The sequence below is a fragment of the Lathamus discolor genome, chromosome 21, assembly GCF_037157495.1.
Source record: "Lathamus discolor isolate bLatDis1 chromosome 21, bLatDis1.hap1, whole genome shotgun sequence".
NCBI classification, from domain to species: domain Eukaryota; kingdom Metazoa; phylum Chordata; class Aves; order Psittaciformes; family Psittacidae; genus Lathamus; species Lathamus discolor.
The window spans coordinates 3,271,151-3,298,851 of record NC_088904.1 but is presented as its reverse complement, the minus strand read 5'-3'; the positions used below and the strand labels follow the sequence as shown (position 1 = coordinate 3,298,851).

The following is a 27,701-nucleotide window of genomic DNA, read 5'->3' as shown; positions in this document are numbered from 1 at the left end:
AGCGGCCTCACCCCCTCCCCTCCCCTTTCCTCGGGGGCATCCGGAGGTACCGTGTTGGAGGGGGGGGGGGGGGGTTTGGTCCCCACCGCCCCACACCTGCCCCGGCCCCGCCGCAGCCCGCGGGCGGGGGCACCGAGCGGCTGCCGGAGCCGCCCCGTCCCGCCCCAGCCGCGCCCCGCCCCGTCCCGTCCCGTCCCGTCCCGTCCGCCCGGACTTTACCTCCCGGTCGGGCCCGCTCCGTTCCGGGCCATGTGAGGCGCGGGGCCCGGGCCGCGGGGCCGCCACCGGCAGCGCGATGGAGCGCAGGAAAGCGTTCGTGGTGCTCGACGTGCTCTGCCTGGCGGTCGGTGAGGGCTCGGGACCGGCGCCTCCGCGGCCCCCGGACCCCCCCCCCCCTTCTTCCTTTCCCCGACCCCCCCCCCGCCGGTGGGGCTGTACCGGGGGGGGGGGCTGAGCGCCCCCGGTGCCGCTGCTGCACCTGAGCGGCCCCACCGGCGCCGTTTCCCCTCGGCGGAGGGCACCGGGCCCTACCCCGGAGCTGTGGGGCCCCGTCGGGGATCCCAGCGCTTGGAACGGGGAGGGGGGGGGGGGGGGGGTGGTGTCAGCGTCGAACCGGGGGTTGGAAGCGGCGACCGGAGGGGTCGTTCCCCTCTGCCGCTGCCCCGGGGGGGTTCGGGGGGGGCCTTTTCCCGGTGCGCGCAAACGCCCGTTTCTGAACCGGCCGCGGGGAAGCTGCGAATGAAACCGGGCTAAAAATAAAGGCCCAGGTCGTAATTTCGGCCTCAAGGCGCGGGCCGGGAGCCGGGGGGGGGGGGCGGTGTCTCCCGGGTGCGTTTGGGTCCCGTTTCCCTGCGTTTGTTTTCAGGGAAGCTTTAGAGGAGGGTGGGATCGTGCAGGGAGGGCCGCGGGGTCTGATCCGAGCCGCGGGGGATGCTTGAGGTGGACGAGGAGGAGGCTGCGGGGGGGGGACCCATACACACACCCATACACACACATACATACATACATACACATACATACACATATATACACATACACACACATACATACACATATATACACATATATACATACACATACATACACATATACACACACATACATACACATATATACACGTACATACACATACATACATATACATACACATACATACGCACACATACATACACATACATATACATACACACATACACATACGTCCTTACACATACATACATACACACACATACATACACACATACACATACATACACACACACACATACACACACACACACATACACACACATACACACACATACACACACATACATACACACACACACATACACATACATACACACACATACATACACACACACACATACACATACATACACACACACACACATACACATGCACACACCGGGGCTTAGTCCCGGTCCCGGAGGCGCCGCCCGTTTATTCCCGTTTCCCCGGGCGGGCGGGGACAAAGGTGCTTGCTCCCGGGAGACGGTGGCACAAGGGGAGGCGGAAGCCGCTGGGAAAGGCGGAACCGGGATTGGAGCCCGGCGTCAGGAGGGGCCGAGCATCCCCGTGCTCCGGGCCAGGAGGTTCCACTTCGGAGGGCAGGGATAGGGCAGAGCCCCCCCCCGCTCCAAACCACGCTGATGCCGGGGACCAGCCCGTCCCAGCCGCTTGCAGCATCTCTCCAGAGCCCGGAGAGGAGCAGGGGACAGGGGAGTCCTCACCCCCCCTGCACCTCCAGGCATTGGCTGCCCTGGAGCCGGTGTGAGGGTCCCAGTGCTGTAGAACAGGCTGGTGCGAGCCTCTTCTCACCGCTTCTAATGAGCTGCATCCTCCTGGCCTGGAAGACCCTGAGCAGTGGGAGGAGAGGGCACAACATCAGCTGTGGGGCAGCCCTGTGGCTGCCCCGCCACCGTCTCCTGTGGTATCTGGGGGCCTCAGGCAGCTGCGGGCTGTGATAGGGCTCTATCAGCGTCAGGGCAAGTCCTCCTGGCCCTGGGGTGCGGGTGGCTCCGGATGGTGTCCCCGGAGGGGGGGGGGGGGGTGCCTGTCCCCCCACTCCTCACCTCTCCTCTGCCTTGCAGCGTCTCTGCCCTTCGTCATCCTAACGCTGGTGAACTCCCCGTACAAACGGGGCTTCTACTGCAACGACGACTCCATCCGCTACCCCTACAAGGCGGACACCATCACCCACGGCCTCATGGCCGGGGTCACCATCACCTGCACCGTCGTCATCGTAAGGAAGCGCCATCCCCTTCCCTCTGGGGGTGGGATGCTCCCGCAGGTGTTATCCAGGAGCAGGGGCCCAGCGCACCCACCTCCAGACCCCAACAGGGCCCTTGGGTCAGGAGCTCCCTTGGGATCTTCATCTCATGGGGTCGGTTCCCTGCAGGGAGTGGGAGGCACTGGGAGCATCCCATACCCATGGTGCTGGGGAACTGCTTGGTAGCCCCAAAGCCCCTCAGCCCTTGTCCTTTGCAGCTCTCATCAGGGGAGCTCTACCTGGTCTACACGGAGCGCCTCTATTCCAAGTCGGAATTCAACAACTACCTGGCTGCCCTCTACAAGGTGGTGGGGACCTTCCTCTTCGGAGGGGCCATCAGCCAGTCCCTCACTGACCTGGCCAAGTACATGATCGGCCGCCTCCGGCCCAACTTCCTGGCTGTCTGCAATCCCGACTGGTCCAAGGTGAACTGCTCCATCTACGTGCAGCTGGAAAACGTTTGCCAAGGGGAGAGCAGGAACGTCACCGAGTCCAGGTGAGTTGTGGGGCTGGGGGACAGCGATGCCCTCCTGCCATGGGGGCTGGAGCCCGCTTGCATGGCCTCACCATCCCTTTTGCCCCATAGATTGTCCTTCTACTCGGGGCACTCGTCCTTTGGGATGTACTGCATGATGTTCCTAGCGGTAAGTGCCCCCATGGACCCTATCCCCCCTCCCTGTTGCCCAGTGCCCCCCACACTGGATGACGGCTCCCCAATTCCCTATGCAGCTCTATGTGCAAGCCCGGCTGGTGGGGAAGTGGGCCCGGCTTCTGCGCCCCACCATCCAGTTCTTCCTCATCACCTTCGCCATCTACGTGGGCTACACCAGGGTGTCCGACTACAAGCACCACTGGAGCGATGTGCTGGTGGGGCTGCTCCAAGGGGCTCTCATCGCCATCCTCATCGTGAGTGTTCCCCTGTGCCACCCACCCCGCGATGCTCCACGGACCGGAGCGGTCCCCAAGCGTCTCCTTCCCGATGCTCTTCCCCAGGTCCGATACGTCTCCGACTTCTTCAAGCAGCGTCCCCCTCGGCCGTGCGATGGGAAGGACCCGGAGCGCAAACCCAGCCTCCCGCTCACCCTGAGTGACCCCGACCGCAATCACTACAGCTACCGGGGCACGCCGTGAGCCGCGCTCCGCACCGGGCTCCCTATGGAACACTGGCTCCCTATGGAACACTGGCTCCCTATGGAACACTGGCTCCGGTGCCGCTTGCTGCCGCAGGTACCTGCGGGTTATCCCTGCCTATCCCCACTCCTGGTGTTCTCGGGGCCCGTGGTGCCCCTGTGCTGGCCGGGGCCCGGCGATCCCAGCATCCTGCCTGCAGGAAGGGAGCTCCTTGGTTCCCTGTGTGTGTGAGTCACGTTCCAAGGCTGCCATCCCGGCTTTCCGTGCGCGGGGAGGGGAAGGCAGGCACGTGGGATGGATTTATCGGGCTGGCAAATGGCACGGAGCGAAGAGCAAACTCCTTGGGAAGCCTGAGCTTGCCTGGGCTGTTATCCCTGTCAAATGATCCGGCCTCACGAGCGCAAGGAGGGCGGCTGCTGGGCTAGCAAGGATTAAAGCAATCCAGACCTTTCTCTGTTCCCTGCTTCCCTTGGAAAGCAGCGCTGGTTTCCAGTGTGAGCGCAGGGAGCATGGGAAGGGCTCTTCCCACTTCCTGATCCTGGGAGCAAGGGATTCTTGCACTCGCCGTGCTTGGGGATGCTCCAGCCTTTGTCTCTGCTGCAGCTTCAGCTGATGCTTTAGGGGGTAGGGGGGAAAGGGAGAAGCTTTTGGTGGTAAAGGAAAACCGATGGGGATGTGGAGCTGGATCTGGGATTCCGAACACCTCGGGAAGGTGGGGAATGGGCCCCGGAGCGGGTCCCAGCGCAGCTCCGGAGCCTCTTCCTCAATTCCACCCGTTTTCACGATGTGTTTTGATACGAAAGTGCGTTTTCTAAATGAGATCATCCTTAAAGAATGTCCGTGTCAGGCCTGGTCTCTTCCCCCATGGATGCTCCCGGCCTTGGGGTGGGTGGATGGGGCTGAAGGGAGTCTGAGCCCTGTGCTGCAGGGCTGCGGAGCCCCATTCCCATGGGAATGCTGGTCCCGTGGGAGCAGCATCCTCTGGGCTCCTTGCCCACGGCGCCCATGCGCTGTTGCCTTCAAGAGGCTTCTCCTTTGCTCAGCCGAGCCTTGGAGGGGTGAGAAGAGCCGTGGCCAGCGCAGGATCCGGGCTCTATCCCGGCTGGTCCCAGCCCTGCTCCCGGGAGCCTCCGGCATTCCCGGCTCCGCAGCCGCTGGCCTCAGCGAGGGGGAAGGGAAGGGAGGGGAGAAGCTCTTGGAAAAAGTGACGGTTTTGTGCCTGCAGCTCCCTTGGCTGCTCCGGCAGCGCAAGGACAGAGCCTTGGCATGGGATAGGGATAGGGATAGGGATGGGGATAGGGATAGGGATAGGGATGGGGATGGGGATGGTGGCAGCAGCAGGAGCGGAGCCGGGGGCCTTTCCCCGGGAGCAATGGGGGGGGGGGCATTGGGAGGCAGCCCCAGGCTTAAGGGCGAGCTGGGGCCGCCGTGTCGGCCGCTATGGCACCGGGAATGCTGTAAGCTCCTTCCATCCCGGGCCCTGCAGGGGAACACCGGGATCATCCCATCCTGAGGTCAGCTCTGCCTCCGGAGCCACTCACTGGTGCTGCTCACCAGTGCTCACTGGTGCTGTGAGTGACTCCAGTCTGGACAAGCCCTTTGCGGATGCTGCTTTGCTCCTGCAGATCCTTCCCTGCTCCCCCAGCGGGATCCTTCCCCCATTCCCAGCCCTCCAGGCTCCTGGGTTAACACCTGATGGTGTCAAACAAAGCCCGGGGGGATGCGGCAGGAATCGCAACCAAAGGTCTGGGAAGGAGCAGCGGCTCCTGGAATTGGGAGCAGGAGGCTCCCTTTCCCCCTCTATCCTGGGCTTTGGTGCTCAGCAACTGCCCCAGATCCTGGCACGGTCCCACCAGCTCCTCTGTGCAGCCAGGAACGTGCCTGTTCCCTTCCCTTGAGATCTGATTTCACCCCTTGGATGCGGCTCTGGAAAAACCAGCTGGGCCACAATGCTGCAGTGTGCAGCTCCCAAGGGCAGGGCAGGCTGGAGCCGAGGGAGCGCGGCTGCTCCTTCCCGGATGGATGCACGCTGCCAGCCATGGGGAAGGGGCTGAGACCGGACCCAACTCATGGCATCCCGAGCCGGAGTAACCTGCGCTTGGTGGGACACAGTGTGAGCTCGATGGATCCCTTCCATAGGGATCCCTGATGGGGATCCCAAGGCTGCTCCTTTCACATTCCAGCCCTGGGCTGTGACCGGGGTGCCCAAAGCCCCTTTGCAGCCTGTGCCGCAGGAGCCAGGGCTCCCATCCTGCTTGTGCTGGGGCTCGTTTGACCGCAGGGACAGGCCTGGGTCCTGCTCTCCAGCGGCACCAGCTCCATCCCAGGCGTCTCCTTCCCAAGCCGGGCTCCGGCTCCGGCTCCAGCCCCGCTCGGAGGGGCCCTGCGCTGCCTCCCCCAGCCGGTGCCTCCTGCCTTGTGCCACGCAGCATCCTCCTCCCCGCTCCCTGGCACCCGGGGCTCCTCCATGGGCCGTGTCCCGGTCCCCCTGGCTCCAGCCCCGGCTCTCTCCCTGCTGTTGGCTTCGTGCCCCGGCCCCTCGCTTCCCGGTGCCCGCTTGCAGGGGCGGGCAGAGGCCTTGCCAGGAAGGATGTTACTCATCCCCTAAACATCCCGTCCCCTGGCCCGAGGCCCCGGGAGGAGGCTGCAGCGGAGCCGGGGCCGAGGCCGGGAAGTGCCCCCAGGGCCGGTGCCCGTGCTCCGGAGCTGGGCGGCGGCAGGAGCCCGGCGGGGGCCGCTCCGCTCCCGGAGCCCTCCCAGGCCTGGACCCGGTGCTGCTCCAGCCCCACTGCTCCTCCTCCTCCTCCTTCTTCTCCTCCTCTCTTTCTCGTCCTCCTGCTCCTGCTCCTCCCTCTCCTTTTGCCTTCTCCTCCTTCTCTTTTTCCTTCTCCTGCTCCTTTTCCCCCCTTTCCTCCTCCTCCTCTCTCCTCCGATCCCATCAGTGCCGCCTCTCCCCCCCCCTTTAATCCATGATTCCTATCAAACGCGGCGGGTGCAGCCGCCTCCTTTGATCTGGCTGCGGAAGGGAAGGAGGGGGCAGAGGAGGAATTAAGCGGTGAGGGCAGGAGGAAAGGAGAAGGGGAACCCTCCTGTGGGAGGTGGTGCAGGAGATGCCTCTTTATCAGGCAAGACCTGGCCCAGGCCAGTGTCCCAGTGAGCGAGCGGGGCCACATCCTGCTTTTGGCGATGGAGCTGGGACTGGGAAGGAGCTGGGAATGGAGATGGAGCTGGGGCTGGGCATGGAGATAGAGATGGGGATGGGAAAGGAGCTGGAAATGGGGATGGAGCTGGGAATGGAGGTGGAGCTAGGGGTGGTGAAGGAGCTGGGACTGGGGATGGAGCTGGAGCTGGAGCTGGGGATGGAGATGGAGCTGGGATGGGGAAGGAGCTGGAGATGGGGATGGAGATGGAGCTAAGGCTGGGGCTGGGGCTGGGGCTGAGGCTGGGGCTGGGGCTGGGGCTGGGGCTGGGGCTGGTCGTGCTGCGGGACCAGCAGCTGCGGTGGCAGCGGCACCGGGAGCTCTCCTCGCCGCGCAGCCCCGGCCCTGCTCTGGCACAAGGCGCTGGAGCCGGGCCCGGAGGCGCAGCCAGAGGGGCCGAGCAGCGCTTTGCCTCCCTGCGCTTGCCAGGAGCCGGCCGGAGCCGCGGCGCTGCCAGGGCCGGGGCCGTGCTCTCTGCAAGCGTTGGCCGGGGGATGCTGGATGCTCCCCCCCTGCCCTGGCTCTGGGCATTCCCGGGGCCCTTTCCTAGCACATTCCCACCAAACCCGCTCTGGGATCACTGTGACGAGAGACCTGGAGAGGGGCTTGGGACAAGGGCCTGTAGGGACAGGCCAAGGGGAATGGCTTGAACCTGCCCCAGGGGAGCCTGAGCTGAGCTCTTAGGCAGAAGCTCTTCCCTGGGAGGGTGCTGAGGCGCTGGCACAAGCATGGGAATGGTGGTGCTGGATGGTGCCATCAGAGCCCCGCTTCCAGGATGGGATGGATGTGGAGCATCCTTTTGGTCTTTGATTTCCCTTTCTTTCCCTTATCATGACCTTGGCCAAAGGCTTTCTCCTCCCTTTGGGATTTATGGCCCTTTTCCAGAGCGGATCCGTTCTGGCCACCAAAATAGACCTTGTGCTCTTATTCCATTGGAATATATAAGAAGGGCTGGAGATGGTTCTGCTGCTGCTCCCCCCCCCAGCCTCAACCACCCTCCCTCCCCAGAGCTCAAACCTCTGAGTGGCTGGTGCAGAGCCAAGATTGGGTGCAGTGAGGGCAGGGGCATTCCCAGCTTTTTCCAGCTCTGGAATTGGGCCTTTCCCACGTTTGCTGAGGGGTTTGTTATGGTTCTGCTCTTCTCTCAGGGCCTGGAGGCGAGCTGTGCTCCCTGCGGATGGCTTCTTGGTCCCTGTATCCTGATGGTGATGGGGATCCAGGGACCCAGCCCAGCCCCTTGGGGCTGCAAAAATCAAACACCCAAATGGGATCAATCTCAGCCTTTCCCGTTGCTGCTTTTCCTCCCCACCACCCCGATGTGGTTCCTGGGTCTCTCCCTGTGTATTTCGGGATAATTCATTTCCTGATGGATTTTCCCTCTCCCGTTACATGTGCAGAGCCCAGTTCCTGCTCTGGGCAAGCTGTGGGTGCAGGAAGGTGGTGCCAGGGGTGCACTGAACACCAGGTTGTGGCCAGCACCGATGTCCCTATGGGCAAGCCCCACCAGAGCCAAGGGCTTTGCCCACCCTGGGTGCCTGCGCATGGATGGGTCCAGAGGGTGCTGGACCACGAGGGATGGAGCCACGAGCGGGACATTTCCCTGCTCAAGGCTTGAGGGGGAGGAAGAGGAGGAGGAAAAGCCAGAAATCCCATTGGAATCCCCAGTTCCCGTTGGAATCCCATTGGAAACCCCCAAACGTGGGTCTGGGGATGGACACACGGGGTGGAGGGAGGGGGTCGGCGGTGGCCGAGCTGTGCTGGGGATGGGGGATGCTGAGGCCTTTGCTGGTGGAAGATGGGGGGGGGGTCCCTTATGGGGAGGTCCCTTATGGGGGGGTCCCTTATTGGGGGGTCCCTTATGGGGAGGTCCCTTATGGGGTGGTCCCTTATGGGGAGGTCCCTTATGGGGGGGGTCCCTTATGGGGAGGTCCCTTATGGGGAGGTCCCTTATGGGGTGGTCCCTTATGGGGGGGGTCCCTTATTGGGGGGTCCCTTATTGGGGGGGGTCCCTTATGGGGAGGTCCCTTATGGGGGGTCCCTTATAGGGGGGTCCCTTATTGGGGAGGTCCCTTATGGGGAGGTCCCTTATTGGGGGGTCCCTTATGGGGGGGGGTCCCTTATGGGGGGGTCCCTTATTGCGGGGGGTCCCTTATGGGGAGGGTCCCTTATGGGGGGGGTCCCTTATTGGGGGGGTCCCTTACGGGGGGGTCTCTTATAGGGGGGTCCCTTATTGGGGGGTCCCTTATTGGGGGGGGTCCCTTATGGGGAGGGTCCCTTATGGGGGGGGTCCCTTATTGGGGGGTCCCTTATGGGGGGGCTCCCTTATTGGGGGGGTCCCTTATAGGGGGGTCCCTTATGGGGGGTCCCTTATGGGGGGGGGTCCCTTATTGGGGGCTCCCTTATTGGGGGGTCCCTTATGGGGAGGTCCCTTATGGGGGGGGGGGTTCATTATGGATTGGGGGGAGGGATTTGGGGGCTCTGGGGGTCCCTCATTGGAGGGGGGGTCTCGGGCTCGGAGGGAGGGGCCTGGGTGCTACCGGTGACCTGGGACCCCCCCGTAACCCCGCGGCGCCCCCAGGGACCCCCGCTCCCCGCCGGCCCCGCAGGGGTTAAATCCCCGCTCCCCTCCCTCGCCGCCTCCTCTTTGGCTGCCCGGCCTCTTTAAGATTGACACTTTCCTCGGCGGCAGGGCCCGGTTGACCAATAAGAACTCAGCTCCTCGCGACCCACGTGGGGGCGCGCCGCTCCCGCGGCGCTCCCATTGGCTGCCGACGGGGCGATCGCCCGCACGGGCCAGGCCCCACGTGGAGCTGGCGCTGGCGCTCGTTCATTGATCGCGCTCCGCAGAGCGGCTGCCGCGGGAGGGGCGGGGCGGGGCGGGGCGGGGCGGGGGCTCGGCTCGGCTCGGCTCGGCTCGGCTCGGGTTCGGCCCCGCTCGGCTCAGGCTCGGGTTCGGGTTCGGCCCCGGCCCCGCTCGGCTCTGTCCCGCTCGGGCTCGGCTCGGGCTCGGTCCCGCTCGGGCTCGGCTCGGCTCGGCTCGGCTCTGCTCGGCTCCGCCCGGCCCGGCCCGGCCCACCCCGCCGCAGGGGTGCGCGCCTGGGTCCGGGTCCATCAGCGCGGTGAGTCCCGTCCCGTCTCATCCCATCCCATCCCGTCCCGTCCCATCCCGGTTCGGTGCCAGCAGCCGGGCCGGAACCGCCCTGCCCCGGGGCTCTCTCCGGCCGGGCTCTGTCCCCACTCGGGGCTGCGGGGCCCTCCCCGCAGCCGTACCTGCTGCGGGGCTATTGTCTGCGCCGTGCGGGAGGGGGCGGGCCTGGGGTGAGGGAGGGGGAGCCGCGGGGGTTCCGAAGGGGTGCGCGGAACCGGAGCCCCGGGGCTGCGCCCTGCGGTGGTGACTCCCGGTGTCTCTCTCCCAGCGCCTGATCCGGAGGTGAGAAGCGTCCCCAGGCCCCATCCTGAGGCTGCGGTGGGGCCTGGAGCAGCCAAAGGGGTCCGTCCGGTGCCAACGATGTTCCCGCAGAACCGGCCCCCGGTGAGCCCGCACCTCGGCATCGTCCTCCCTAAGCCATGCGCTGCCCCGGGCAGGGCCTGAGCCCTCAGCCCTGAAGCCCCACACGGGACGGGACAAACCGGCTTCGGGCCCCGAAAGTTGTGCTCCGCGTTCCGGTGCCTCATCCCAAAGTGATGCCGAGCCCCGGCGCTGCGGGGTCTGGGGCCCATGGAGCCGGGTGGCATCAGGGTGGGATGGCGTTGATCCCCCTCCCTGGCTCGGGGCTCTATGGTGCCAAAGACGGAGCAGGGCTGCCCTGGGCAGTGACTCCCCCTGCTCCCCCATTGCTCCTGCCCTGGTTGCCCAAAGCCCCCCTCAGGGACTCGGCAGCCTCTCAGGGCCACCAGCGGTGACCCGCGGGGTCCCTTCCTCTGCCCAGGCCCATCTCCAGGCACCCTCCGCTGCCTCGGGAGCCGCGGTGGCCGCCAGCGCCATCCCCAGCACCCCGCAGTCCCTCAAGCTGACTTACCCGGAGACCCTGGACCGCATCAAGGAGGAATTCCAGTTCCTGCAGAACCAATACCACAGGTGAGGAGCGGCCGGAGCTCGGGGGCTCTGGTGGTGCTGGGCCCATCACCGGTGCTGGTGAGAGCCGGGCTCCCCACGGCGCTGGGCATCAAAGGACCAAGCACCACCATGGTCCCTTGAAGTGATGCTGTTTGAGGGAGAAACTCGGCCTCCTCCTGCCGAAAGCCCCGGGATGAGGGTGCTGGCTTCCAGGGCTCCATTCCCCCCGGGATCACCTCCCCTTCCCCGCGCCACTGCCGGGCAGAGCCAGGTTTGAAACGCAGCTCGGCTTTGCAGCTCACTCCATTTGGGAAGCAGATGCTGGGGAGGGGGTTCAAACTCCGTGCGGATTGCTTCCTGACGCCTGGAATCCCTTTGCTGTCCATCTCCTCTTTATCATCCCCTTCCCAATCCTCTTTCAGGTGGTTTCCTTGGCTTGTGCTGGGAGATGGGATTGAAGCTGGGAGCGGGAGGCTGAAGCACATGGGGCACTGGGGCGGGGGGGGGTCCGTGCTCTGTCCAGCTTGGGATACCTTGTCTGGAAGGGGAGGGTGGTGGGGGGGGGTTCTTCCTCTCCCTCCTTCCCTCTTTCTTTCTTCTCTTTATTTTTACAGCTTGAAGTTAGAATGTGAGAAGCTGGCAACGGAGAAAACCGAAATCCAGCGTCATTATGTCATGGTCAGTGCGCTCCACCTGAGGGGAGGAGGGTGCTGGGGGGGTGTCCTCTGAGCCATCAAAGGATGCGCAGCCCCGGGATGCTTCGCCTTCCCTTTGCGTTCGGGTTGTGTGGCCAGGCCTGGAGCTGCGGTTCCTGCGGCTCTTGTTGGGTGTTCTTCTTCCCCCAAAGCAAGCGGATGGCGGTGGTGGATCCGTTCCCGTGCCGGTTGTTTCCTTTCCAATGGGCAATGAAGGGGAGGATCGTGTCCATTCTGCAGCCATGTGCTGGGGGGGACCTGGGGACCATGTTCTCCTCCTGGCCTGGCTGCAGCACAGCCAGCCATGGCCAGGCTGAGCCTGTGTGCCAGCGCTGGAGAGGGTTTTGTGGCTGTGATTCCCTTGTGCTCTTCATCCAATGCTGACGCTGCCTTTTCTCTCTTGCAGTACTATGAGATGTCCTACGGCCTCAACATCGAGATGCACAAGCAGGTGAGGCTGGGTGGGATGGGAGCATCGTCCTGGCTCTGGCATCCCAGCTTTGTCATCCCTGTCCCCATCTTGCTCTCTGGGCCCTTCGGTATCATCCCTTCCCATGGGAAGTCGCTCCCTGTTGTAACCCAGGGAAGGCTGGATCCCTCCTCCACGCTTCAGGAGTTCTACATCACGTCCTTGGCCTGTCTCCTTAGCTCTCTGCTCGCTGGGTCCAGGCTGCGTGGCCCTGGCTGGGTCTCCTCATGCACTTGTGATGCAGGACATGTGCTTGAGCAGCCACTTGGGGACCCCGGTGAGGGATGCAGGGTGATGAGGAGCACCCCGAGGTGGGAAGGAGGAGGCTCGGGGCTGCACATCCCCCCTTGCTGCCTCCCCATCCATCCCTCTTTCCTCCCTCCCTTCCTCCCGCTGCGCCGCGCTCCGGGTCACCAGCTGCTCTGAGACAGAAGGTTTCTTCTCATCTATTTTTAAAGAGGCTGCGGAGGAGCCGGGCGAGGCGCGCTGCAGCCGTGGCCTCCTTCCATCCCTCCCTTCCTTCCTTCCCTCCCATCCATCCATCCATCCATCCATCCATCCATCCATCCATCCATCCATCCCCCCCATCCTTCCCATCCCACCCTGTGCCCAACGCCAACTGTTGCGCGGGACCACAGCACTGGGGTGCTGGTCCCTGTTCCCGCATCCCAAGCTGGTGGCTGGTCCCATCAGCCAAGCTGGCTGAGGATGATGATAAAGGATGAGGAGGAGGAGGAGGAGGAGGAGGAGGTGTGAAGCTGCCCTTGTGAGCGGCAATGCTGAGGGTCGCCTCATCCCGGTGCCCGCAGCCCGGAAGTCTCCCTGCTCCCTTCATCCTCCTGCAGGGATTGATTCTGCCATGGAATGGTGCGGGTCCCACGTGCTGCCCTTTCACAAGGGCTCATAAGTCTGCTCCAGCAGCCAGCGGCCATTGTGGAAACACCGGGAGCTGCCGGTGCGGGAGCCGCCGGCTCCCCCCCCCCCCCATCACCGCGGTGGCAAGGTCGGGTCGCTGCTTTTCCTCCCTTTGCCCCACATCCAGCGCTGCCCATGGGCACGGGCAGGGGTCCTGAGCACCCTTGGTGAAGGCAGGGGGGGTGCCGTGGTCCTCTCACAGCATCCCCGCTGCTCCCCTTGCCCCGGGGATGCAGCGCTTGCCCCCGGGGAGCCCCCATGGTGTGGGGCTGGGGCTGGCTGCGGTGGGGCAGCCGCAGGCAGGGAGCGAGCAGGAGCTGTTCGTGTTTCGATGGTGGTGGTTCTGGTTTGGGCACGGAGAAGGGGCTCGTAGCTCTTCATAAAACCACCTCCCCGATGCGCCCGGCCTTGGGCTCGCTCGCCCCGAGGCGGAGGGGAGGTGGCGGCGCTTGGGGGGGGGCCGCAAACAGCGCGATCGTTTTTCATGCTGAGAGCGTTAAAGTGCCAGTAAATTGCACATTAACGAGTGCGAGTGAATTGGAGGCAGCTCTCCCCAAGGAGCTGCTGCCCATCAGTGCATTAGGGAAGAGAATCCATCACTGCCGGCCCCGGGAGACAGCTAAATCCTTCCCAGAACTGCCGGCTGCCAAATCTCCTTCCCCCCCCTCCGCTTTCCCTCCCCTTCCCTTTCTTTCTTTTCTCTCTGTTTTCCCTCCCTGGGAAGGGGAAGCGAGGGCGGGGGTGGGATTGCTGCTGCTCAGTGTGGGTCTGGGAAATGCAGGTCGGTGGCCGCTCGGGATGGGGGTACCGGGCATCCCGGGGTCTGTGTTCCCCATCCTGGCCATGCTCCTGCTGCTCCTCCTGGCACCGGTGCCAGCCCGGCCAGGTGGGAACATCGAGGTCCTGGTGGGAGCATCCAGGGTCAGCTCCATCCTTGGCTGTTGGGTCTCCCAGCCTCTGGTCTCCTATTGGGGCTGACAACAGGGTTCGGGCTCGACCCACTCCTCTGATCCAGGACTGGCTCCGTATCGCTTCCGTCCTGTCCACAGGGATGATGCAGGGATTGATGCCTGCGTCTGGGGAGGGCTGCGGGTCTCTGCCCCTCTCTGGCAGAGGTGAAGACCCCCACGGGCACCCTGCAGCCCCAGGGATGCCTCTGTGGGGCCGGGGATGATGTAAAGCCTGTGCTGTCTCCTATGCCGGGCTGTGGAGAGCACGGCACAGCATGGAACGCTGCCGCTCTCCCTCCCCACTGCTCACGGTGTGCTTCTGATTGCCGGTGGCACTCGAGTGCTGCAGGAATCAGCAGCTCTATGGAGAGCATCTCTCCAGGCTTCCTGCCGGCCGGGAGGGCAGCAATTACCGGGGCCTGGTGCCGGTGGGAGGGCGGAGGTGAGACCCGGGGGGCTCGCCTGGGTCGGTGCCATGGGGCTCCATGGCCTTGGCAAGGAGGAGGCTGAAGCTCTCAGGGTGGGGATGGAGGATGCTGGAGGGATGGCATCAGGAAGGACAGACCCCAGGGGGGGTTCTGCTCCTTGGTGCTGGGAATGAGCACCAGCGCCTAAGGTCATATTAGAGCAGTTTATTAACACGTAAAACACGGTGGCTGCTGAGGTGGGGATGGGAGGGGGTGTCCTGCAGTGTGGGGCAGCTCTGCCCTCAATCAATGGGTGCTGCATCTCTGGCTGCATCTCTGGCTGCATCTCTGACTGCATCTCTCACTGCATCTCTGGCTGCATCTCTCACTGCATCTCTCGCTGCATCTCTCACTGCATCTCTCACTGCACCTCTGACTGCCTCTCTTCTCCCACCAGACGGAGATCGCGAAGCGGCTCAACGTGATCTGTGCCCAGCTCATCCCGTTCCTGAGTCAGGAGGTGGGTAACCCTTCAGCCCCCAGCTGGGCATGTGGAGAGCTCCAATGGGGCACAGGGAACGTCCTTCCCCGGGGAGTCAGGCTCTATGCTTTGGGCCGGGCTGGGGGCCCTGGTTTTGCCCCATTCCATGAGGAATCCCCCGCTGGGGGCCGCAGCATCACCCGGTGCCGTGCTCTGCTCTCCCCGCAGCACCAACAGCAGGTTGTCCAGGCCGTGGAGCGAGCGAAGCAGGTGACTATGACCGACCTGAACGCGGCGCTCGGGGTACGTCAACCCTCTGCCCACCCCATCCCGCGGGCACCGCTGCTCCCCGTGCTCCCCCATAGGGACGCACACCCCAGCACCCCTCGTGCTGCCCCCTTCTATGGCTCCGGCAGGGAAGGATGAGGACAAGGTCATAGAGTCATGGAATGGGTTGGGTTGGAAGGGGCCTTAAAGCTCCTCCAGCTCCAACGCCTGCCACGGGCAGGGACCCCTTCCACTGGAGCAGCTTGCTCCAAGCCCCTGTGTCCAACCTGGCCTTGAGCACTGCCAGGGATGGGGCAGCCACAGCTTCTCTGGGCACCCTGTGCCAGCGCCTCAGCACCCTCCCAGGGAAGAGCTTCTGCCTAAGAGCTCAGCTCAGTCTCCCCTCGGGCAGGTTCAAGCCATTCCCCTTGGCCTGTCCTGAGATGCTGCTGCACTGGTGTCGGAGCAGGGTACTTGGGTGACACGATGTGTGTCACTATGGCCTGGGTTCGGGGGGTGTCACCACCATCCCCATACCTCAGTTATCCCCTCCAAAACACAGTGCATGGGTACAGGTAGGGTCCCCTGTCCATATGGATACAGGTAGGGTCCCCCATGCATCCCAGTAGCTCCTGTCACAGCTGGGAGATAGCAGCAGCAAGGATGCCGGGAGCCCAACCTCCATCCTGACGTGTTCCTTCGGCTCTGCTCTCTCCCTCTCTCTCCTCCCCAGCACCAGCTCCAGACCCAGCACCTCTCGCACCACGCTCCCCCCATCCCTCTGACCCCCCATCCCTCTGGGATGCAGCCCACCGGCCTCGCCGGCATCAGCACCGCCTCGGGGCTGCTGGCGCTCTCGGGGGCACTGGGGGCCCAGGCCCAGCTCCTGGCCAAAGATGACCGAGGAGCCCATGACACCGAGCCCAGGGGTGAGTTTGGGGGACTGAGACCTTGGGGGGAGTTGGGGTGGTTGGGTCTGGTGTGACCCTCCTGGTGCTGGGCCCTGGGGTGGCACCAGGGCTTGTCCGTGCCATGGGGCTCTTGAATGGGCTGATGGAGTCAGGGGCTTGGTGGCCATGAGGGGTTTAGGGTGAATGTCCCTCCTGGGGGGGGGGGTCATCCCTGCTTGGGGCCCATGAGCACCCCAGGAGGAGCATTCTGGGGGGCTCTTGGCAGTGGCACAGTGTGTCCCTCCTTCCTTCCTCCCTCCTCTTCATCCTCCTGCTGTGCCACGGCGACAGAGCGAGACCCCGGCCCCGTAAGTGCCTTTTCCTTCTCTTGCACCATCCTCCTCCATCCGGGATGCTGGGAGCTGGTGGCCATGGGGGGACGGGTCCTGCTCCCCATCCAAGTCCCTGCTGCCAGGGCCCCCTTCCCCGTGTCACAGGAGCAAACCATGCTGTGTCCCCTCCTTGCTCCATTGGCAGCAGTGAAGCCCAAGTTGGGGGCATGGCTGGGGGCTCTGCATGCCCTGGGAGCCAGCTCATGTCCCCTAACCCTGTGTGTCCCCCCCCATCCCAGAGCTCCCTGACGCTGCCCAACGGGGAGCGGGCACGAACCATCTCCGAGTACCTGAGCAGCAGCAAGAAGAGGAAAGTGGAGGAGAAGGACTTCGGGACGGACTACGTGAGCCCGGGGCTGGGGGAATGGGGTGTCCTTGTCCCCATGGATGTGTGCGGAGCCGCCCGTGCCCCTGGCACATCCCAGCTGGGAGCTGGGGAGGCCTCGGTCCCTTTGGCTCCAATCGGCCCCTGTGTTGCAGGGCAGCGATGCAGACAAAAGCGAAGACAACCTGGTGGTGGATGAGGTCAGTGCTGGGATGGGGCTGGCGCTGGGATGTGCTGCCGGTCCCTGTCCCCCGGCTGGGGGCTAATGGGCTCCTAAAGGTGGAGGTGGGCAGCATTGGGCCCCCCACTCATGCTGATGGCAGTGATGAGCCCCAGGCTCCCTCGTGCCTGTGGGTATCCCTGCGCTCCGGCCTGCCCTGCTGACCCCCCTTTCCCTACAGGACCCCTCTTCCCCACACAGCGTCCACTCCTACTCATCCCGAGAGAACGGGGTGGAGAAGGTCCCTGTGGGGAGGAAAGAGGCCGCACCGCTCAGCCCCACTTCCCTGGCCTCCTCCAGCAGCACGTCCCCATCCCGGAGCAAGGATGTGCCCACGGTGCGTGCTCACTTGGGGGTCATCATCATGATCCCGCTGCTTGGGCTCAGCTGCGCAGGGCTCCACCTCCAGACCCATGGGGTGAAGGCGGTGCTGGGGTTCCTGCTCTGTTACATCCCATGTCCCATCGAGCAGACCCTGTGGGGTTGGAGCATCCATGGGGACCCCCATCAGGGCTGTAGTGTGGTCATCACATCTTCCCCTTCTGTTTGCAGGGGGACAAGGCAGGGACACCCAGCCTCAAGTCCAGCACCCCCACATCCCAGGGGGATGCCACAGCCCCGGGCTCCAGTGGTACCCAGCAGTTTCGCCCCACAACCACCGCCAAGACCCCTGTGGACCCATTGGGTGAGCTTGGCCGTGCTGGGGACCTGGATGGGTGGCTCCAAGCTCCAACCTCTTCCCTTCATCCTGCATCTCCCCCCATAGCCCTGAGCCTGAGGAACCCTCTGGGGGTGCAGAGCCCCTACTCGGCCGCCTTTGGCATGGCCCATGCAGCCGTTAACGGGGACATGGCCGGGACCGGACCCTACGCCAGCCTCCACCTCATGTCCCCGCAGCTCAATGGGGCCGCGGCAGCCGGCAGCTACGGGCGCTCGCCCCTGGTGCGTGAGCCCCTTCGCCATGGGGCCGGGGGGGCCGTGGGGTGCGAGCCGCTCTCACCCGCTGTCCCCTCCAGGTGGGATACGATCCCCATCCCCACATGCGTGTCCCGGGGCTGGCGGCTGGAATGCAAGTGGGGACGTCAGGGAAACCGTGAGTGGGGCTGGGGTTGGGGCAGGGGAGGGGATGCCCAGGGCTGGCAGGGAGCATGGGATGGGTTGGGTTGGAAGGGACCTTAAAGCTGCTCCAGCTCCAACCCCTGCCACGGGCAGGGACCCCTTCCACTGGAGCAGCTTGCTCCAAGCCCCTGTGTCCAACCTGGCCTTGAGCACTGCCAGGGATGGGGCAGCCACAGCTTCTCTGGGCACCCTGTGCCAGCGCCTCAGCACCCTCCCAGGGAAGAGCTTCTGCCTAAGAGCTCATCTCAGCCTCCCCTCGGGCAGGTTCAAGCCATTCCCCTTGGCCTGTCCCTGCAGGCCCTTGTCCCAAGCCCCTCTCCAGGTTCCCTGCAGCCCCTTTAGGCACTGGAGCTGCTCTCAGGTCTCCCCTTCAGGAGCCTTCTCTTCTCCAGGCTGCCCCAGCCCAGCTCTCTCAGCCTGGCTCCAGAGCAGAGCTGCTCCAGCCCTCGCAGCATCTCCATGGATGTGGAGCTCAGCTCCCATTGGAGCTGTTCTGGAGCAGGAGCCTCCTGCCCTGTTCCCAACCAGGCTGCTCCCGGCTCCCCCTCCAAACCACGCTGCCCGTGCACGATATGGTCCCGGCCGCTCCATGCGTGCTCCTGGGCTGGTTCTCAGCAACCCTCTCCCTTTCCAGCGCTTACTCCTTCCACGTCAGCGCCGATGGGCAGATGCAGCCGGTGCCGTTCCCTCCGGATGCCCTGCTCGGCTCCGGCATCCCCCGGCACGCGCGGCAGCTCCATGCCCTGAGCCATGGGGAAGTGGTTTGTGCCGTCACCATCAGCAACTCCACCAGGCACGTCTACACCGGCGGCAAGGGCTGCGTGAAGGTGTGGGACGTGGGGCAGCCGGGCACCAAGACGGCCGTGGCTCAGCTCGACTGCTTGGTAAGGCTGTGCCACTTGGTTCCCTGCACTGAGGATGGGGACCTCAGCATGGGGGGGTTGGAGCATCTCGAAGTGATGATGTGGCCCTGGCTGTTTCTAACCGGGGTGGTTGCGGGCGCTGGGGAGGGCTGGTGGCTCCGTGCTGCCGGTGCTGCGCTGCCCAGGCTCTTCCGAGCACCCCAAGCTCTTGGGGGGGGGGGAGATGGAGCTTTTCCATCACCACTGCTTGGCACTGCTTCATCTCACAGTGTCAGCCCCCCCCAAGTAGTTAGTTCCTACGGGCTGGGGCATCACTTGGGCTCAGCTCTGTTCTGCTCCTGCCTGTGTGGGTCTGGCTGGATGGAGAGAGCTCGGATTCCTCATGGGAATAAATCATAGGATGGTTTAGGTTGGAAAAAGACCTTTAAGCTCATCGAGTCCAAGCACTGAGCCAGCACAGTGGGGACATGGGTAAACCGTGTCCCTAAATGCCACCCACCACTAAACCATGGCCCCAGTCCCTCTGGGGACGGCGACTCCACCACAGCCTTGCGCAGCCTCTCCCAGTGCTTCCCAACCCTTTGGCTGAGGAAATTTGTCCTAAGATCCCATTTAAACCTCTCCCGATGCAACCCAAGGCTGTTTCCTCTTGTTCTAGGAGGGTTCCTTAGTAGGTGTGGGCACTTGGCTGCTGCTGCCCTGGCCCTTGAGGTCCCCTCAGTGGCTGTCACAAGAGCTCCCGGCAGCTTCCTGAGGTTTCCTCAGGCTGGGAATGCCGGTGCCAGTCCCGGCACAGCCATCACCAGGGAGTCTTTTTAACCTGGGTTCTTTGAGGTTTGTTTTCAATGGAATTGGGAATCCCTGTGCCCGCTATGAAGGACCCAAACCCTCCCCTCCACTCGCTGGCCTTGGGCAGCCTGACAAATGTTATTCCTGGATGGCGCTGACCTTGAAGATCCCGATGCATAAACAAGGAAGTGACTGAGTCATGATCGTTTCCGGCTGCATCCGAAGTTCAGGAATGGGGGAAAATGATGGTTTAGTGCTCGGAGCCATTGAAGCTGCAGCAGCCGCGTCTCTCGGGGATGCTGGGGGGTGATGGTCCCTAAGGACACAGAATGATTCGGGTTGGAAAGGACCTTGAGCTCACGTGGATCTGACATCTGGGATAGGTGCAGAAGGGCTGGAAGGGAAGAGGGATAACGGGGTCCTGCCTCTTGCACCCCAGAACCGCGACAACTACATCCGCTCCTGCAAGCTGCTGCCCGACGGCCGCAGCCTGATCGTGGGGGGGGAAGCCAGCACCCTCTCCATCTGGGACCTGGCGGCCCCCACGCCCCGCATCAAGGCCGAGCTCACCTCCTCTGCCCCTGCTTGCTACGCCCTGGCCATCAGCCCCGACGCCAAGGTCTGCTTCTCCTGCTGCAGCGACGGCAACATCGTGGTGTGGGACCTGCAGAACCAGACCCTGGTCAGGTGAGTGCGGGGCTGGGGGGCACAGGGGCTGGGGGGCACAGGGCACACACAAGGCACTGTTGGCAGCCCTGTCCCTGCCTGCTCCCTGTCGTCTTCCCCCCCACTGCCCCTCTTTCCCAGGCAGTTTCAAGGCCACACGGATGGAGCCAGCTGCATCGACATCTCCAATGACGGCACCAAGCTGTGGACGGGGGGGCTGGATAACACGGTGCGGTGCTGGGACCTGCGCGAGGGGCGTCAGCTCCAGCAGCACGACTTCAGCTCCCAGGTAAAGCAATGGGGCTGAACCAGGAGCCCCATGGGGACAACCGGGACCTGCCTGACGCTGTTTCCCCCCCCCCAGATCTTCTCCTTGGGCTATTGCCCCACGGGGGAGTGGTTGGCGGTGGGGATGGAGAGCAGCAACGTGGAGATCCTGCACGTCACCAAACCAGACAAGTACCAACTGCACCTGCACGAGAGCTGCGTCCTCTCCCTCAAATTCGCCTCCTGCGGTAGGCATGGATCCCCCGGGCCTGGATTTGGGACCTTGGGATGGGTCTCCTCTCCCGGATGCATCTTGCTTGGGGGCAAGCGCTGGCGCTCTGTGTGTGGATGCCAGTATTGCTTGGGAGAAGGGGTGTTTGGGAGCAACCCCTATGGCAGTGATGCCAGGCTGATCCTCTCAATCCCTTCTGTCCCTCCCATAGGGAAGTGGTTCGTGAGCACGGGGAAGGACAATCTGCTCAACGCCTGGAGGACGCCCTATGGAGCCAGCATCTTCCAGGTACAGGAAGATTGCTCAGTGAATCCCAGCTCTAAATGTACATAGTAATATATAGAGAGCTATAGGGAAGTGTATAGCAATGTATCAGCAATCAGAGAATCATGGAATGGTTTGGGTTGGAAGGGACCTTAAAGCTCCTCCAGCTCCAACCCCTGCAACGGGCAAGGACCCCTTCCACTGGAGCAGCTTGCTCTAAGCCCCTGTGTCCAACCTGGCCTTGAGCACTGCCAGGGATGGAGCACCCTGTGCCATTGTCCCACCACCCAGTAACCAGCGTGGTCCCAGCGAGGTGCCCACGATGGGGGCAGGTCCTTGCTCTGTGTTTCCTCTTCTCCCTCCCTTCTCGCCTCTCTCAGTCCAAGGAAACCTCGTCCGTCCTCAGCTGCGACGTCTCCACCGATGACCAGTTCATCGTCACCGGCTCCGGGGACAAGAAGGCCACAGTCTACGAGGTCATCTACTGAGAGCAGGAGGTGCCAGGCAGACACACGGACACCCCATGGATGGACGGACAGATGGGGGGGGGGCCTCTGCCCGCCCTGCTCCTGCCTTCCCAAAGCAGATCCGGGCCAACCGAGGCAGAGGAGCGTGGCCAGGGCTGGAGGTGGCCCTGGGCCAGTGTCACACAGGGCTGGGTGATGGCAATGGGGACTTGCTCCTTGGTTTGGGCTCTGTTTGTTGGATGCGGGGTGCTGGGGGTGGGGGTGGGGGTGTTAAGGATTTTTTGGGTTTATTTGGGGTTTTTTTTAGTTTATTTTTCCACTTTTGGGGGTTATTTTGGGGGGGGGTTGGTTGGGGGAGGCGCTGGGGCCGTGGCTCCGTCCCCAGCACCCTTGGGTGGGCTTCCTGTGCTGTATTTAATAATAAAAGCAAGCAAAAGCAGAGCTCTGCCTGGTCCTGAGCAGCTCCCTCGGTGCTGCGTGGCCACAGGATGGAGCCGGGAGAGGATGGAGCCGGGAGAGGATGGAGAGAGGAGGGGATGGAGAGAGGAGGGGATGGAGCTGGGAGAGGATGGAGAGAGGAGGGGATGGAGAGAGGAGGGGATGGAGCTGGGAGAGGATGGAACCGGGAGAGGATGGAGCCAGGGCTGGGGGGGCTCTGCCATGGCAGGAAAAGTCGCTCCATCACTGCTGCTCCTGGATCCCCAACTCTGCTTCCCAGCTCATTGCCATATAGAGCAGCACTGGTTGGGGACCCCTATTCCATGATGGGATGTGATGGGAGCTTCTGGTCCCCCCACCACAAGGGCTCCTGTTCCATGGGCTTCAAGGGGCAGGGATGCACAGCTCCAGGATGGCAGGGATGCATTGCTCCTGGATGGCTGGGATGCATTGCTCTGGGATGGCAGGGATGCATTGCTCCTGGATGGCTGGGATGCATTGCTCTGGGATGGCAGGGATACATTGCTCCTGGATAGCAGGGATGCTCCATTCCAGGACGGCAGGGATGCATTGCACCAGGATGATGTTTCAATCTGAGCTTTGGGCTGGTGCTTAGACAGGAGAAAAGGAATAAAAGAAAGAAATAAAGGAAAATCAATTCTCTGAGCATCCCCAGGGAATTCTGCAGGCAGCTGCATGGAAAATACCTGCAGAGCCCGGCTGCTGCCTGGCAGATGATTCACATCCCACTGAGGGCATGGAGCTGGGTACCAAACACCCAGCACAGGCATCTGCTCACCCTCCTTTGGGCTGGATGGACCACAAAGGAATCCAGGGCCACATTCCCAGCCCCGATGCCCACCCCTGGTCCCTACCGGCCTCTGGTCCTTCTTGACAGGCATCATGCTCTGATTGGAGGGGATGGATACAGGATTCCCAGGCATCTCCCAGCTGCCCGGTTCCAAGGGGGAAGAAGAGGTCTCTGGGGAGTGGGAAGCCCATTCCCGCTGCACAAGGGCAGGAATTCCAGCTCCAGCAGAGGCAGGGAGCTGAGGAAGGGCCTCTTGGCAGCCCCTCACCAGCATTCCAGAGGCACGGCCACCCACCAGGAATCCCACACTCAATTAGGGCTGGGATTTTTATCACCATCACACCAAGGAGCAGTTTGAGAAGCGCTGTTATGCACAAACCCTGGTGCTCCTTCCAGCGCTTGGATTTCTTTGGGAAGTGGCAAAGGACAAAAGGAATCAAACCCCAGTCACATGCGGCGAGTCCAGGGGAAGGAAAAGAGATGTCCCCAAAACCAAGAATAGCCGGGGCTGGGATCTGCTGCGGTGGTCAGGGAAGGTTGTACTGGGAATGCCTGGAATTCCACACTGGGACGCGGGCAGGAGCTCGGTGTGCTCATATTAAGGCTGCTCTAAGGCCAGGCACTGTGTGAGACTGTATGGGATACCCTGTGAGCTCTCCCGCAAAGGCAGCCCAGCATTCCTGCCTGTTCCTGCCTGTTCCTGCCACCTCCGTGCGCACAAGCTGCCAGCCCGGCTCCCTGGGGCTCTCATCCCAGCTTATCAACCTCTCCATATGGGATGCGCCGGGAAAAGGGGCTGAAAAGGGATTGTGAGGCAGAGCCAAGCCTGGGGCTGGCAAAGCTGAGCCCTGGCTGGCACCACCTTCCACCCGGAGCGCTGCGAGCCGGGATCAGCCTTGACTGGCATCAATCCGTTGCTGGTGCATGGTCCAGGAGGATGCTCCTGCCCAGAGCCTCATGGTCCAAGGCTGGACCAAGGAGAGGGGGCTGGAAATCACATCCCATTGTCCATGGGCAGTGTGGATTCTTTGCTAAGGGGGGATGAGCACATGGGTCCTCCTCGGGGAATCTCTATCCACTGTGCTTTGGAATCTCTTCCCTGGATGTAGCAGTGGAGTGAATGAGCCATCCACCAGTCCGAGGCATCCCGAGTGACACCCACCCTCTTTCCTTAGGAAGCCACCTCCAAAGCCCTGCTTGGAAACCCTCCGAGGCTTTGCGCATGGACAACAGCAGGGATCCCCCTCCTGGAACTCCGGGAAGATGGGCCAGGAGTTTGCTGCAAACCTGGGCACGGGGGCATGGTTTTCACTCCTATGGACCACATCAGCATTGAGAGAGAACCAACTGGTCCCAGTCTCTTTCACAATGGGAAAGGGGGTGGAGAGGGATGTGGTGCCTTGCGCTCAGCACCGCATCCCTGCTCCACACCATGGATGTGACTGTGGCTACAGCACCAGGGATTAACCCACCTTATTCTGGGGGGGCTTTGCACCCTCCAGCCCTGCCAAGGGGCAGCTTTGGGCTGTGCCCAATGGATCTGCTGCTGGAAGCACACCAGGAGCAGCCAGAACAGTCCCTGGAGGAGCCTGCAGAGGAGCAGCACTGCGGCTGCTGCATCCCTGCCCATTCCTGGTCCATGGAGCCAGCAGCCAGGCTGGGCTGCGGAGTTAACTCAGCCCAGGAGCATCCTGGTTATGACGGTTAAATATTGATGCTGTTTGTAAAGCACTTGGTGATCCTGAGAGGAGGCGGCACCCGTCAGGATGAGGGATGAGGAATGACGAGGCACTGCCGGACTCCGCATCCTCAGTTCCCTTCAGGGGTCCCACAGGGGCTCGGAGCAGCATCTTCCCTTGGCTTCAGGCATCTGATCTCTGCTTGGTGTAAAGAGAGACGGGGACTTGGGTGCAGAGATCTAAAGAACCGGACCTGGGAATACCATTCCCAGTGTCATTCCCATGCTGAGGACATGGAAGAGCATCAGGAAACAGGGACAGCAGGATTCCCCCCGTGCACCTCTGGGATGTCTGCCCTGCATCTTCTCCCCCTTACCTCGGTTGTCCCCATCCACCTCCTCCTTGGTGGCCATCAGTGTCCCCAGAGGGGCAGGAGCCACCTGGGTGCGGGTGGCACTCGGCCTCTTGGCAATCCCTGCCTGCAGGAGGAAGCCGGTAGCATCATGGAGGGATGGGAATGGCTCCGAGCCCCATCCCATCCCCTCCATCCAATTCCCCCCCCAGCTCCTCTATGGAGGAGCGCAGAGCTCCCTCCTCAGTGTAAATCCCTGTGCATCCCGCTGGGATTTCCCAAGCTGCTGCCAAGGGAGGCCCCTGCCCAGGGACCCCCCCCCGGCCCCCCGGGCTGTCAGCTCCCCCCCACAGCGCATGGGAGGGATCCCGACTCCCGAATCCCTCGGTGGATCCCGGCCAAGCCGAGGTCTGGGAGCTGTCAGTGCTGTCCCAGCCCATGTTGGCTTTGTGGGCTGGCAGGGAAGGAGCGGAGCCACCAGCGCTGGCCACGGGCCACCAGCACCGCTTGCTCCCTCCTGCACATCCAAGCCAGAGCCAAGGGGGATGCGAATGGATTCAGCCCCCTCCCTGCATCGCCCTGAGCTCCCAAAGCAGGGAATCCCAATCCCTCCACTCTGCTCCGTGTACGGGGGCAACAGCACCCAAGGACACACAGGGGACCTGCACCCACGCAGAGCCGGGAGCTGGACATGGGATGAGCTCCTCAAGCCCTTGGCCGTCACCTCAACCTCCTCACCTCCTCAAGCACTTGTCACCTCGCGGGCAGAGGCCTGGCTCTGAATGGCTTGGGATACCCCTGGATCCCAGTCCAGGGTGCGGTGCCAGCCCTGGATCCCAAGCCCAGCGCCGGGTCGCAGCCCCAGCGGAGCAGGGAGCGCGCAGGGATGGCAGGAATGTGCTGTCGGGCTCCAGGCCTCTCCCTGTTAACAAAAGGAGCAAGCTCGGAGGGGCTGAGCCAGCTGGAGGAACATGGCAGTTGACTTGGCACTTTGTCAGGCACTGCTCCAAACTAATTTCCCTGGCAGCGAGCCCGCGATGACGGGATTGATAACTCTGGAGAGGGAAAGCAAATTAAGGCTGGAACAAAAGGGGAAGCAGGAAAAGGGTGAACACCCCCCGGGCTCCGGGAGAGGGAAAGGGGATTAAGGAAAACGAAAAGGGAAAGACAATTCCTTTGCCTCTGGGCTCCAGCTCCTGCTGTTTCCTCCGGGCTCACTCCTGCTTCTGGCGCCCCGGGGAGCTGCTTAGCGTCATAGAATCATGGAATGGTTTTGGGTTGGAAGGGACCTTAAAGCTCCTCCAGCTCCAGCCCCTGCCACAGGCAGGGACCCCTTCCACTGGAGCAGCTTGCTCCAAGCCCCTGTGTCCAACCTGGCCTTGAGCACTGCCAGGGATGGGGCAGCCACAGCTTCTCTGGGCACCCTGTGCCAGCGCCTCAGCACCCTCACAGGGCAGAGCTTCTGCCTAAGAGCTCAGCTCAGTCTCCCCTCGGGCAGGTTCAAGCCATTCCCCTTGGCCTGTCCCTACAGGCCCTTGCCCAAACCATGGTGCTGTCACCTTTGGGGGACCCAAATCCCTGTGGCTTTGTGTCCCCATTCCCTCTGTGTCCCCCCATGTCAGCCTTCACTCAGCTCAATGCACGACACAAACTGGGGTGGTTTCCCCTTGGGACCCTCACTCAGGACCTGGCACCCCAATTCCCAGCTTCACACCACCCCTCTGCCCATTCCCTCACACCAGAGCCCCCTTCTCCAAGTTCTGCCCCGGTTCTCCCTCTGTGCTGGGCCCCATGCGCACCGATCCTGCCAGGACACCCCATTCCCCCCTTTCTCTGGAAGCCCCCCGGTCACCCCATCCCTTGCTCTCACCCAAGTGGGGGTCCTCCACCCGCCCCTCACCCGTGGCATTGAGCCTGCAGGGACTGAAATTCCTCCTTGATGCGATCGCAGCTTCCCCAAACCAGGAACTCGGTGGGATTGAGGCTGCGCCTCCACCATCTCCAGGCTCCTGCTTGCTCCCGGTAGATCCCAGGAGCCATCCCTCCAGGAGCATCCCGACTGCCCCGGTCCCCGCCGCTCACCAAGGCGATACCGGACACCGCGGACGGGTGGGGGCAGCCCTGGAGCCGTGACCGAACGGAACCGACCGGGCTGCCCCGTCCCGGGCTCTGTTCGCCTTCCCGGGGCTCCCCCTCGCACCGGGGCCACCCCTCTTGGCCGTCCGGAGCGGATGCGGAGCGGGAGCATCCGCGTCCCCCGGGAGCGGCACCGGCAGCCGGTGACCACAACCGAGCCGGGGACCCGGACCGCTGGATCGGGGAGGCACCGGCACCGGCACCGGCACCGGCACCGGCACCGGCACCGGCACCGGCACCGGCACCGGCACCGGCACCGGCACCGGCACCGGCACCGGCACCGGCACCGGCACCGGCACCGGCACCGGCACCGGCACCGGCCGGGATGTGGGCGGGGCCTTAGGGATATAGGCGTGGCCTCATAGGATGTGGGCGGGGCTTCACTGGGTGTGGGCGTGGCCCCGCCCCCCCCCCCCCCGTACCTTAATCAGCTTCACGACCCTCAGCTGCGACGGCCGCTCCTGCCATTGGCTGCCGCTGAAGCAGCTTCAACCAATCGGCTTGCGGCGTTCCCACATGGGCTCGTGACGCCTTGCCCAAGGAAGGCCAATGAGAAGCGAGCGGAGGCACCGCGGGGCACGCTGGGAGTTGTAGTTCGCTGCCGGTGGCGCCGGGAGCGGCGGCCTCTGCCCGGGTCCTGCCGCCCGGTGCCGCCGCTGCCGCCGGGGCCCGCGGGGCTGGAGCCGGGTCCTTGCTGCGGGCCCGGTCCGGGCGGGAGGCGGGGCCGGGATCTCGGCCGGGGAGGGGGGGGGCGGCTGAACTACGCTGCCCACAAGGCCTTGCGGCTGCCACTCAAAGTAACGTGGGGCGGTGGAGCCCGGCGCTGCCTCTGGGGTCCGTCCGGACCCACACGGTCCCAAGCGAGCAACGGGACCCTCTCCAGCCCCATTGCGTTCCCCGTCCATGGCATTCCCAAGCTCCAGCTCCGCTGCGGGCATCAGCGCCAT

The 27,701-nt window shown here is 63.5% G+C and overlaps 3 protein-coding genes across 6 annotated transcripts; 2 read left to right on the top strand and 1 right to left on the bottom strand.

Moving 5' to 3' along the window:
• Positions 1-171: 171 nt before the first annotated feature.
• Positions 172-4,238, top strand: PLPP2 (phospholipid phosphatase 2). Its single transcript, XM_065699981.1, has 6 exons — positions 172-347; positions 2,094-2,245; positions 2,491-2,768; positions 2,859-2,916; positions 3,002-3,178; positions 3,266-4,238. The coding sequence occupies exons 1-6, from the start codon at positions 296-298 to the stop codon at positions 3,401-3,403; spliced, it is 855 nt and encodes a 284-aa protein (XP_065556053.1). The 5' UTR covers positions 172-295; the 3' UTR covers positions 3,404-4,238.
• A 5,262-nt stretch (positions 4,239-9,500) lies between these two features.
• Positions 9,501-21,612, top strand: LOC136024339 (transducin-like enhancer protein 1). Of its 4 annotated transcripts, XM_065699547.1 has the most exons (21): positions 9,501-9,722; positions 10,020-10,135; positions 10,533-10,681; positions 11,275-11,338; positions 11,762-11,806; positions 14,554-14,616; positions 14,806-14,880; positions 15,578-15,773; positions 16,086-16,102; positions 16,366-16,470; positions 16,607-16,651; positions 16,853-17,008; positions 17,224-17,356; positions 17,438-17,613; positions 17,688-17,764; positions 18,425-18,674; positions 19,882-20,129; positions 20,250-20,397; positions 20,473-20,623; positions 20,819-20,895; positions 21,252-21,612. In XM_065699547.1, exons 2-21 carry the CDS (start codon positions 10,112-10,114, stop codon positions 21,357-21,359), a joined length of 2,307 nt encoding a protein of 768 aa, XP_065555619.1. In that variant the 5' UTR covers positions 9,501-9,722; positions 10,020-10,111; the 3' UTR covers positions 21,360-21,612. The 4 variants fall into 4 exon arrangements, with proteins under 4 accessions (XP_065555619.1, XP_065555617.1, XP_065555620.1 ...); XM_065699545.1 differs by lacking the exon at positions 9,501-9,722 and having other exon boundaries at positions 10,026-10,135; positions 14,806-14,847; XM_065699546.1 differs by lacking the exons at positions 9,501-9,722; positions 10,020-10,135 and adding an exon at positions 10,804-10,931 and having other exon boundaries at positions 10,592-10,681.
• A 1,324-nt stretch (positions 21,613-22,936) lies between these two features.
• Positions 22,937-27,701, bottom strand: LOC136003388 (uncharacterized protein C10orf95-like). The gene is made up of 5 exons (XM_065659009.1): positions 27,271-27,701; positions 26,701-27,092; positions 25,357-25,540; positions 24,643-24,745; positions 22,937-24,464 (listed from the first exon to the last, which is right to left on the bottom strand). Exons 1-4 carry the CDS (start codon positions 27,699-27,701, stop codon positions 24,679-24,681), a joined length of 1,074 nt encoding a protein of 357 aa, XP_065515081.1. The 3' UTR covers positions 22,937-24,464; positions 24,643-24,678.